We start from the raw sequence: 12,790 nt of genomic DNA, 5'->3' as shown, positions 1-12,790 counted from the left end.
CAGCTCCCGCGCTCCCACCCCCCTACCCTGCCCGTCCCCTCAGGGGTTAACTCACGTCGCCCTCTGGGTGAAACCAGACCCCCTATTAGATGAGGTCATAATGCAATATGCTTTTCACTGTTATACTTTAAACAAGCGGCCTTCTCATTTCTGTGGGCGAGTATGAGATTATCGCGTGTGTCCCTGCCTGAATGGATGGCAAGTTCTCTGGGGGGCTGGGGGTAGGGTGGGGAGAGCCTGTACCTGGTGTTGCTCACAGTGGTCTCCCGAGAGCTTATTACAGGGCCTTGAGTCACAGCCTCTGAAGATGTTTTATGAAGAAACCGATTTGCCATGATTTGTGAAGAATGGAAGTTTGCCCCTGGATTTCTCTTTAAGGCTTCCTAGTTACCGTAACGGATGCTGCTGAGAAACTATGGGCTCTTTTGGCCGAGACACCATCCTGCAAAAGGAGACTGGATGTGGCTGGACAGCTCGGAAGACTTTCGAGTGCTGGGGGAGTCACCCCTGCAGGCAGCAGTCCGGAAAGGCACCACCTCCTCAATTTCTCTGCAGCAGAAATGGTTGACGCCTAGAAATCCTGCAGGGTGCTTTTGAAGATAGATCACTTCTCTGAGACAACCTCTAACTTGCAATGTGAATTTGTAATCTTGTTGCTGACGCAGACAGACAAGAGCAATGGTGCAGACCTTACCCAAGTTACCAACAAAACAAAGGAAAGGACTCAAGGTGAATTTGACCTAGAGAGTCTTAGAGAATTTTAACCCAAGCCTACTCTTGGCGGACAACATTAACTAGAGGAGTTTGGGCTTCGCTGATACCTTAGTGAGTTTCGAAGACGTTTCCCTCACGTTGAAAAAAATCAAATCAACTAGATATTATACATATGTATGTATTGCCACGTCAAAGGCCATCCGGCAGTCCTCTTCATTGTAATCTCTTGTATCACATGAGCACAAAATTGTGTGTGTAGTATGTACTCGTTTGTTTTTCTAATAAAAAAAAATCCATAGTTTTTATCAGTATCCTAAGGAGGTCCTGATTTACAAGTGTAGGAACCAGCAAACTACATACAGAATAAAGCCTCTTCTGGTCCTAAAATTACATACATCTTAAAGCTGAATGCCAAATTGCTGGCAGAGTTGGAAAATTTAGTGAAAATCTGGACCCCCCCCCGTATTTGATTGTTAAATATTTGCCCGAAAAAAAAATTCAGCTTTTATGCAGATATTTGGAGTCATGTAGATAGAGTCCAAGACCTTGGCTGTAACGTTAACCCACACATTTGCATGATTGATGCTGGGCTCCTGACCTCCCCTGAGCCTAAGTGCATTCCTCTAAGTTCAGCCCAATGGAAGGTTGTCTGGGACCCAGCACAGCAGGGAAGGGGAAGGTTCTGTGAACAACCACACTTCCTGATCCGTAGTCAGTACATGCCTCCTCACGCATCCAGAGGAAATCCTCTTGATTTTAACAACCAAAACTTGACTGGAGCTGAGTCAGATACCCATCTGCTAACTTCCCAGCCAGCCCACCTCTGGGAAGTAGGGGAGGAGAAGCCAGCTGGAAGTGTGTCTTTCCCCACATAAAAGGTGTCTTATTTGTCTCAACACCCGCACAGGATGGGAAGAGGCCAGCAGAAGACCCCAGACCCACACCCAACACCCTCCCGGGGCCATATGAATGGTTGCCCCCAATTCCTCCTGACTGCTTGGCTATGAGGAGTTAATACTGCAAAATCATGACTGAAGATGTAGAACTGAGTCTTCAGACCCTTGCTCCAAAGAGTTTTTAAACTACAGACTCCTAAAAGGCTGCTGTTTTTTGTTCCTTTTTTTGTATTTCATGATAGCCGTAAGAATAAACTTAAAAACTGCTGCCATCATGTCAGGGAGCATCGACTGTCCAGGGAGTTCAAACTCTACCTCCATGCAATATCTTCTCAATACTTATCCTCCTATATTCCCCCACTTCACCTCCTCCCCCAAGGCATCCTTCTCTTCGGGTTGCTCTTGATATGAAGTGAATATTGGAGCCTCTTCTTTCCCCCCACTTCAATGAAACTCCTTTGACCTCAAACCAGAGGGATGGAATAGGGGAATAAAATTAGTGAATGACACACACTCAGCTCTCGGCCTTTGCAGAGCACTCCTAGGCCCTGGTGACGCTGGTCCTGGCTGATCTGGGGGAGCCTTCCCGCCCCAAGATATTTGAGTTAGGGCCTGGGAGCATCCCCTGAGGCACATTTTCCTCTGCACGGCTCCACGGCACCATTGGGTGGGGTAATAAAGGGTCTGTTTACGATATCAAATTTCTCAAGGCTTGAGGTGGGGTCTTTTGGACTCTTTACCAGTGATCAATTTTTCAGTCTGCTGCTTTATCTACCTGACAGGAAGACTTGAACTACTGCCATTTCTAAACTGCACTTCTAAATATTGACTTAAGAGCAAGACTCAAAGTGTCATAACACAGCTCACTGGAGCAATAAAGATTTTCCAGGCCTCATCAAGAGGTCTGTGCAATGTCTGGAGGGGAGTGGAGAAGGAAGAGGAGGATTTGAGAAGAAAAATAAAACCAAGTCACGTTTAGAAGAAATGCCACTGCACTTCACTGAATCTTGCAGACGCAAATGAACGCTCACTGGGCTGTGAGCTGTGGCCGGAGGGGACCAAGGTGGAGGGAGAAAGGACAGCAGTGATCGTTAATCCCTCAGCTGTCAACCAGTAAGAATGGAGGGCCCAGAGCGTGCCTGGCTTGGGCTGGGCGCAGGGCCTTCAGAGACAGCTGGTTCTCAGGGAGCCTTTATTTGTGGATCCAGTTTAGAAGGACTGGACAGCGTCTAAGAAACAAGAGACTTTTCATCCAATTTCTATCAAGACTTCAACACAGCCAGATGGTTAGCTAATCTTCATTTCGATCACTGAGGAAATTCTAGGAGGTTATCTGTTTTAGCTTCTGCCCTCCTGACAGGTAACACCATAACTGATCTCAAGGCGTATTTGCCACAGCACATTAGCTGTTGAACTGTGAATCAAAGAAAGTGACTGGCCGTTTCTTGCCCTTCAGGAGCTATTTCGGAGGCGCGACGAGATATTTTACATTCACGTTAGCATTGAGACTTTGTAGCTACTCAGGGATACATAAATTCAAATTGCTGATTATGATTAAGGAGCCAGACTCTCCAGGATGAGATAAAGAGTGATGCTCTGAAATACAGCTGAGAGAAGTCCGACACATGGCGACTGTCTCCTTTAAGATCTTCCCCCCCGTTTCCACGAGCACTGGCGTCCATGGCTACCCAGGAGGCCATCAGAGGAGAGTGTATGTGGAGGAGGCATGTGGGGAGCTGGGAGGAGATGCCGGGGGAGGTGCTCTTCAGAGCAGGAAGAGCTCAAGCTGCAAGACACAGAAGGTTACCTTAACCGGATACCGTGGAAGACGGCCCGTATGCAGTCGGGACAGTACTCGTCCTGATGGTCCTCAGGTTCGTTTGGAGGTGGTCCCCAAGAGCGCGTGTCTGCTCCCTGCCCCTCCTAGGCCTACGCCTGCGGGCCCTTGTGTTTGTTGATGATGATTGCTGAGAATGACCTCAAAGCGCAGCAACATCTTTCGGCTCTGGCTCTCGTCACGTTGGGCTGAACCCGAGCTCAGCCCCTCTATCAAGTCTGATTAGCTTGGCTGATGCACCCACTTGTTTTCTTAACCTTACGTCCACCTCCGTGAAAAGCTGAGCCTCCGTGTAAGGTAGAGTTCTCGTCAACCCTTCCCGTGCTTGAAAGCTTCTTCTCGTGTCAGCCCAGGTAGCGTCTTCTGACGACCCCAGGCGTCTTCTGAAGCAACCCCAGCACTCCCCCGACCCTGCATCTGCCCGCAGAACCAGCCTGTCTGTCTGTTTTTCTGCCGGGTTTTGAAGTAACGCAGCTGCCCTGGCCGTCCTGGGCTCACCTGTGGATGCCCGTCTCTGCTCTGCGGCGGCTTTCAGGGCACGCGGCACGGCGCAGCCGTGGGTCTGCTCTCCCGGCTCTCCATCTGTCCTTGCTTGACGCTCGTCCTCCGAGAGCTGGCACAGCCTTGAGCCCCCGGAGCAGCCCTCCATGTGACCACCTGCAACCAGCATCCTCCAAACTCTCGCTCCAGGCCCACGTCCTCGGTGTGGGCCACCTGTGACTCAGCCTGGGCTCACTGCTCCTTCCCCCCCCGCTCCCCCGCCCCCCAGAACCCGCCCCGCTTGCACAATTCCCTCAGGCCGCCCGGCCACCTGTGACTCAGCCTGGGCTCACTGCTCCTTCCCCCCCGCTCCCCCGCCCCCCCGCACCCGCCACGCTTGCACAATTCCATCAGGCCGCCGCTGTCTCCAGCCCAGGCCAGCAAGACCCCTCCAGAGGCTTCTCCCCACTTCTCCCTTCATTTCCTCTAGGCCTCCCTGATCTCTTCTCCCACAATGACCATCATCAGTATTACACCATGAAGAGTTAGGAAAAACGTGTCTACAGCCACGTGCACGGAAGAGTTATATCGTCCACTCACTAGGAACACATCCTACCAATGCGAAGTCAGTGCTGAGCTGAGTACTCAGGTGTCACTGAATCCTGTCACCCTTAATGAAAGAGTCTGGCTGACAAGATGAGAGTCTCCTGAAGCCCCCTCGCAGCCAGCAGCCAGGGCAGTCTGCATGAGTGCTTACCTCCCTCACGGAAGTAAGTTAAGTACTTTAGTTTCTCATTGATTTAGGATGTACAGGAGGAATATTAACATAAAGGGACTTCACTTAATGCACAACCAAAAAGCTGTAAGAGCTTTGGATCCTCTTTTCAGTGTTGTAGGGGAGCTCAAAATCTGTAGAAATGGTACTCCAAGTTCTTTTGTAAAGCAAATAAGCACCCTATAATTTATCTCTCCAGTGTATCCAAAATTTTACCCACGAAAACGCATGATATCCTGCAGAAATATTGCTGAACCAAGGGAATTAGGAAATGGCATCATGTCTGGTCTGATGTTAGAGAGTTGGAACCAAAATTTAAAGAAACATGTCCATAAGACATTTCTTGAACAAAGACCCCATTTTCTAAATCCTGGCTTGGTCTCCAAACACGTCTACATGCGTTGTTCTCGGAGACTCCAGTGGTGCTTTGAGATTGGGAAGGTTAGACAGGCCTGGATGTCAACACACTCACCTGGCCAGTAGTACATGTAGACCTTCCTTTTGGCCTTGGTCAGAGTGATCCACAGAGGTTCTGATCCATTCCACCAGAGAGGCATCAGGCTGTCTCTGTTGACCCCTATGTCAAATGACTTGTTGGTGGCGGGGTCCCACATGTAGTTGCCGATCATCTGGTGGACCTCACAGTGGCGACCTACATTAACGAAAACACAAGGCTGTCAGTTTATTGCTCTGGTATTTTTACATTTCATCTTTATTTTCTGAATTTTAAAGCCATTCAGGCTCATTTAGGGAGGACAGAACAGCATAAATATTTGCTTTTGATTTTTTTTTAAAAATCATAGATGTTTCTTCTCTCTTAGAGTGTACCATAAAGGCAAACAATCCAGTAAGAAGTTCAATACTGATTGAGATGGGGGACATTTTGAGCGAAGTTAATTTGCCATGTCTGAAGCTATTTTAAGTTAAACTGAGGGCATCGTGTGTAAAATCTGACCCATTGTTCGTGGCTTGACGTCTGAAGAAGAATCAGTGTGGGTATTGTAGATTTCCGTGGGACGTGGGTTATATTCTCAACCCAGAGCTCTCTCCGCGCCCTTTCCACACCCTCTTCCCACCAGATCACAAATCTAGATGCTATGGAGTTTGTTCCCTTTTTTCCTGGATAAGAGGAGTTATCACTTCAGCGCTGAACAACAATAGAACCTATGACATTTGGAACAGGATGGTGAAAAATAGATTCTACTTTTTTTTTTGGAGAGATACTAAATTTTATTTTATAACAGCTGTATTGAGATATAATTCACTTGCCATAAAATACATCCTTTAAAAGTATACATCCAGTGCTTTTATTGTATTCACAAAGTTGTGCAACCATCACTACTGTCTAATTCTAGAACATTTTCATCACCCCCAAAAGAAACCTCATGCAAATTAGCAGCCACTCTCCATTCCCTCCTGCTCCCAACCCCAGGTAACCATTCATCTACTTTCTGTCTCCATGAATTTGCCTATTCTGGATATTTTGTATAAATGCAATAATACAATATGTGGCCTTTTATGTCTGGCTTCTTGCATTTAGCATAATGTTTTTAAGGTTCATCCATGTCGTAATATCTATCAGTACGTCATTGTTTTTCGTGACTTAATAATATTCTACTTTGAAAAACAAAGCAAGAAAACAACCCTCCCAAAGGAGTGTTACATAGAGACGAGGGATGCTTCTGTTGGTTACAGAAGTGAAAGACACAGCGCTTGGAATCTTTTGAAACATTAGGCTTAAATTATTTATTTTGGAGCCATCTGTTACATCTTTAAAGTAAAAATAACACAAACATTGGCACGTGCACCAAAAATTGCTGCAATTTTAGTGAGTGTCATTTGGCTTCGGGCTGAAACACGCTTCACGGAGCTCACTGACTGTGCTTAATCAAAGTGGCTTTTTTTGTTTGCTTGTTTGTTTGCCGTTGTTCTGTCTCCTTGCCAGCAAGCCCCCCAACACCCACACTTTACTTTTAATCCAAAAAAAGGAGAAACCGTAAAATAAAATTTTGAAAATTTGTAGACCCAAAATATCTTAAAGGAAAAACCTTTTATTCCATCACAGAAACCCACGCATTCCACAAATGATGTTTGCAACTTAAAGCCCAGAGAGCCAAACAAAATGATTTTTACCCAAAGCTGTAGAGTTAGTTTTTTGACCCTGACTGAAGCTTTCACATGTAAACTGATAAAATTACAAAATAAAAACTTTGAGAAAATTATCCAGTGATTAAGGAACTTCTTAGCTTTATTTATTCCTTCAACTAACATTTATTAAATGCTCTTGTTGCGAAGCACGGGCTCTAGGCGCGCGGGCTTCAGTAGTGGTGGCAGGCGAGCTTCAGTAGTTGTGGCGTGTGAGCTTCAGTAGTTACGGCTCACAGGCTCTAGAGCGCAGGCTCAGTAGTTCTCGCACACGGATTTAGTTGCTCCGAGGCATGTGGGATCTTCCTGGACCAGGGCTCGAACATGTGTCCCCTGCATTGGCAGGCGGATTCTTAACCTCTGCGCCACCAGGGAAGCCCAGGTTGTCGTCTTACTTGGAGAAATATGAGGATTCTCACCAACTCGGGTGCTGAGGATAATTCCTACTATTAAAAGTAGAGGCATCCTTCTTATTGGTTCTTGTTCAGGATATATGTTATCCTTTTTGGTGTATCAGAGTTTAACAATATTAAGGGAACCTGCCTCATGAGTAAAAGCTCTTATCTATTTCCTTAACCCAAAATACTGCAACCCCTAAAATTTCTATCATCCTAAGGATGCTGACTCACCCTTTTCACGAGGCAAGATAATCATGATAATAGTCGTGGGAAATGTGTCCTTTAGGGTCTTTGTAGATGCTCTCTAGCGCTCTCCCAAGGGCAGGGAGGGCATCTCACCTGGTGCTGGTGTGTACAAGCTCACAGGAAGGGTGAAAATTAGAAGGGGGTATGAAAAGCGTTACTGAGGTTAGTAGACCAAAAGGAGCCTCTGAGTGAATCGCCAGGAGAGCCCCGGAAGGGCTGCAGATATCAGATACGGGAATAGTAAGGGAAGGTACCAAGTGGGGTTGTGTGTGTGCAGGAGTCTCTACTTTTAACTGGAACTGTTTCAACTATTCTAGAAGGAACGCGTGAAACCCAAATCTAAGCAGGGGCTTCACGTGATTCAGTTTTCAAAACGTGCTACATTCAGAGAAGCATGAAGCAACTGAAAATATTTTTTTAAGTACTTATAACCTTTACTTGTATATCTCAGAACCCCACAATATCATCTGATAAAACTTCCCTCTTCTTTGCAACACTCACGTTCAACACTCTAGACCCAAAGGGTGGTGCGGGCTCTCTCACCCTCCTTCGCTCTTTTCCTCACGGGTAAAATATTATGGCCTCCTTTAGACTGTAGAGCTGTAGTATGACTGGATTGTGGGGTGGTGCAGGCTCTCTCACCCTCCTTCGCTCTTTTCCTCATGGGTAAAATATTATGGCCTCCTTTAGACTGTAGAGCTGTAGTATGACTGGATTGTGGGGTGGGGGTGTGTGTGTGTGTGTGTGTTTGCGTGTGTGTGCGTGTCAGAGAGACAGAGACAGAAAGAATATCCCCCCAGAGAATTTCTGCTAAACTAAATTCTCTACCTCTTACACTTATTTTTCTTTAAACACCCGTAAGGCCTCATTGAGGAGAGGTAGGATCTATGTGTGCAGTTAACACACAATTCTACCATATTTGTACATTTCAGATGATGAACCCTTGTTTCCAGTGGTTCTCTGGGCCCCTCAGCTTTTTTCATAATGGGTCTTCTCTCCTCACCGTTAGGTAGGATGTAGCATTAGCTTTCATATTTTCTTCTCATACCAATTGGTTGGGTGCCCGTAGACTCGGGTGAGCTTCAAAGTCTCTAATTATGGCATTCTGCAGGGAAGCGTCTTTGAGACAAGGCCTCCAGAGACGGCTTTGGTTCCTGCTCCCCCCAGCATCCTGGCTGGTCTAGGCTGGCCCAGAGAGGCACATCCATTCTAAGGGGAGCTCAGACCCATGGAGGAAAGTGATCCATTCCCACTCTCCGGAGACCCAACCCCTCTCCGAAGGCTGGACGTGCGGCACCAGCATGGAGGGTCCTGCCCACTTCCTGTGAGTGAATGGTGCCGAAGAAGATCCTGGGACCAGTGGTTTTCCTTATATGATTCAAGGGTTTCCAAGTGTAGAGGGGGCTGTTTCAACAGGAAGGTCATCTCAGACCCCTGTTTAGAAAGTGGGTTTTACTCTTTTAGTGGATTGGGCCTTGAGTTGAAGTGAGAGGGTGTATTCTTCAAAGGCTTAATCACAGATGCAGTGCCAGCCCCCAGACGCAACCCTTTGCTCTGGGAAGCACTGCCTTTCATGGAAGCCAGCAGGAGACGTACTCTCTCCATCTCATCATCTGCTCGAATCTTCTCTCCCAGCTGAGCTGATTTTCCTTCCCATGAATATATTAAGGCTGGTAGTCCGTGTCTGTGACAGTATGAGTCTGCTCTTCCTCAAGCTGGTTTCCTTACCTACCCAGGCCTTCTCTTGCTCTTTGGTTTTTATTGCTTGGCTGAAAGAACACAACACAACACACAACATGACGTACTGGCTTCTGCAGCCTACAAGCTCTGGTCTCCATATTTCTGCCTGACCTGTATCTATTTTTATGCATCTGCAACGCTTCTTGATTTTTCTCTGCTTTGGGCTTTCTAAGCACACCTTGCTGTAGTTTGACTATTTGGACCCTTTGCTCAAGGCGTCAGGAGAAACTTTCCTGACACTGTCACAAACCACAGATCTCAGGTGGTTCCGGGTGTGGCGTAAGGAAGGTCTACTGCTCTCCCCTCCTCTTCCTCCTCCAAATGCAGCTCTGTAGGTCTTTAAAATCTGTGCCAGGAGGCTCAGTACTCACTGTGAAAAGGCAGGCAGCTCCTGGTACAGACATTTCCAAACACAGATGAACATTTTTCTCCGTTTTCCCCCCTGATCCCTAAGACCTAAGAGTTTATAGACTTACTAATGTAAAAAGTGGCAGTCAGCCCGACACTTGACGGAGCTGTGAACTCTTAACCCATCTGTAGACCCCACCTCAGCTCAAGAGCTCCTGCATTTGACTGGGAGCTGCTAGTGGCTCTCTGGCCGGCGGCCAGGGTGGGGCCACTGTTTGTCTCTCTCGGTGGGAGCTGATGCAATAGCGTCCATACCTAGAACTGCTGTAAGAAAGCAGCAGGATATGACACCTTCATTTTTTATTCCTCAAAGCCTTAGACAGGTGTGTTCTGATGTAATGACCATCACCAGAAGTTTCTTAGAAAGTACCCATAATCCTCTGCACCATATTACATATTTCCAAACATCTCAAAAATGGCTGGCATTCACATCAGATGAGATGCTTGAGGATCTGCCCATTTTACCTGGAACTGGGAATCAGTAAGGTTGCTGCTACTTCGTCTTCAATCAGTCTTAATCTTTTCTCACTATTTTCAAACACTGAACGTTAATTCCTTTTTATGGTTTCTTACTTCATTTATTCTTTTTTTTTCATTCACTCTAAATGTATTTATCAAATAATGTTTACAGGGCTTCCCTGGTGGCACAGTGGTTGAGGGTCCGGCTGCCGATGCAGGGGACACGGGTTCGTGCCCTGGTCCGGAAGGTTAATTCCTTTTTATAGTTTCTTACTTCATTTATTCTTTTTTTTTTTCATTCACTCTAAATGTATTTATCAAATAATGTTTACAGGGCTTCCCTGGTGGCACAGTGGTTGAGGGTCCGGCTGCCGATGCAGGGGACACGGGTTCGTGCCCTGGTCCGGGAAGATCCCACATGGCTCGGAGCAGCTAGGCCCGTGAGCCAAGGCCGCTGAGCCTGCGCGTCCGGAGCCTGCGCTCTGCAACGGGAGAGGCCACAGCAGTGAGAGGCCCACGTACCGCAAAAAAAAAATAATAATAATAATGTTTACATGCCAGGTATACAAAGATCAAAAGATGTGGTCCTTGTCTTTGAAGTGCTCAGAGCCCAGGAGGGGCAACAATAGTGGTTAAGGGGACAGGTCTTGGTGTCAGAGTGCATAGGTTCAAATCGAAGCTCTACTATTCACTATCTGCATGACCTTGGACAGGTAGCTTAGACCCCCCTGAAGCCTCAATTTCCTCATCTGAGTAACAGGCATAATAATAGTTACCATGAGATATATACATAAGCAGTCCTCTATCTGCCTGGCAGTATGGGGCCATAGAAATGACCATGCTAGCTGAAATCATGCAAAGCTATCTTAATAATCAATGGGGAAATTACAACTTTTCCATGACCTTTAAATATATTTGTCAAAATATTTTAAAACTCTCTTATTGTAAGTTATAAAGAAAATAGTGAAATTAATATTTATTAGTACACTGTAGTTTAAAATATTAGGAATATTGAGAGTGAAAGAGTTTTACTTATTAAAAAAAAAAAATCTTATCCAGAATGGTGTGAACAGTGCTTGACTTCCTCCCAAGATATAAAACAATAGGAGGGAGCATCTTTTCTATACTGAGGCGAATTTTCAGAGCCTTTCTAAGTGTGGATCATCTTCAAACATTTTATCCTTTGTGTTTTCAATGTCATGAAACATGTCCGAGACTTGTTTTAATGTGAAGTCGTTTTGCTGGTGTCACTTCCTCTAGGACATCTTCCTCCTTTTCGTCACAACCCCTTTCTTCGTCGATAAGTTCGCCTTCACTAAGCTCCTCTGGCTGCACAGTGAGTCTCCAATAGTGCCAGTGTCAACATTCCCATGGGCAACTATTTCCTCTATGATTCCAATTCCTTTTTATTCAAATCCTGCAAAGTTATTTGCACAGTAAATGCAAAAAGTTCTGCCACACCACACACATATTACTTGCTGTCACTTTCTGCCATGATGCTTGAATGTCTTCAGTTGCATGTTCTATGTCATATTTCCTCCAAAAGTCAGCTAAAGAAATTGCATGATCTCCCACTGTAGCCTCAATAGCCTGTCCAAAAGTCCATCTAAGATAATAGGCTTTAAAAATGGAAATAACTCTATGGTCTATTTGCTGGATTATTGAAATCGTTTTTGTCATAAAAAGAAAACGTTCAAATCTTCAGGTGTCCAAGAGAATCAGGGTGACCTGGAGCATTATCCAACAGTAGTAGTTCATTAAACATTAAATTGTATGCATTTATCACTGGAAGACAAAGAGGGAACACAATTATAGGCTTTGCGGTCTGTGCATGAACTAAATAACAGATGGGCAGCAACCAATCAGCAACAGACCCTGAAAGAAGTGATGTGATTGGCCACTGATTGTGATGCACATTTGTCAGTTACACAGTGATCTGTGGACTCTGATGAGCTAGGAGGGAAGTTTATATTTTATGCTGCAATAGTTACAATTAAGGTTGCCAAATTTATTTTAGTTAATATACCATGGTAACTGAAATTTGAATCGTGTTGTTGCAGAACTGGTATTATTTAGCGAAACTGCAGTCATTGGATTTTGTGCTTATCCAAACAGTGCAAAGGGAGGAGGGTGTTTGTGTACACAGACACATGTAAATACATATATGAATGCAGAGCACACAGTAAAAACTGTTATGATTAACTTATATTATTATTATTAGGGTAGAGAGTCACACAAACAAATGTAATCTAGAGCTCAGCTGGAGCCTCCTTTCTTTTGAGCTCTCCACATGATTTGTCCCAACCCTGTTTCCGCCAGATTCTCGCACTTCCCTGTGACACTCAATAACTTGCAGGCATCCCTACTTCTAGCCTCCTGCTCCCATAACATATGGCTCCCCAGAAGTGAGGCTCAGTCCTTTACGGCATCACACAAAGAAACCCACTCACATGACATAGTCGTGAGGGGGGTGAGCTTTACTGGAGATTCAGTGGGGTGCGGAGGGGAAGACTGAGAACAGTGCAAAGAACTTCAAATTGAGTGTCAGACATCCAAGTTCTTAAAAGTCTTTCCAGCTACCCGCTCCAGGGCCTCCTCCTCGGCCCCTCTCTGGAAATATCCTAGCCTTGTGCACCTTACTGACTCATCTCTGCCCCATTCCCTGCTCCACAGCACCCACCTCCGAAACTTC

At 45.8% G+C, this 12,790-nt stretch overlaps 1 protein-coding gene across 1 annotated transcript in view; it reads right to left on the bottom strand.

Moving 5' to 3' along the window:
- The window catches only part of ENPP6 (ectonucleotide pyrophosphatase/phosphodiesterase 6), a 94,410-nt gene that overhangs the window by 43,788 nt on the left and 37,832 nt on the right, over positions 1 to 12,790 (bottom strand). The window contains exon 2 of the mRNA XM_007102851.3: positions 5,175 to 5,354. Coding sequence (XP_007102913.1) covers positions 5,175 to 5,354 — 180 coding nt within the window. The remainder of the gene's footprint in view (positions 1 to 5,174; positions 5,355 to 12,790) is intronic.

The sequence above is a fragment of the Physeter macrocephalus genome, chromosome 20, assembly GCF_002837175.3.
Source record: "Physeter macrocephalus isolate SW-GA chromosome 20, ASM283717v5, whole genome shotgun sequence".
Lineage (NCBI taxonomy): Eukaryota > Metazoa > Chordata > Mammalia > Artiodactyla > Physeteridae > Physeter > Physeter macrocephalus.
This window is presented reverse-complemented; position numbering and strand designations above follow the sequence as displayed.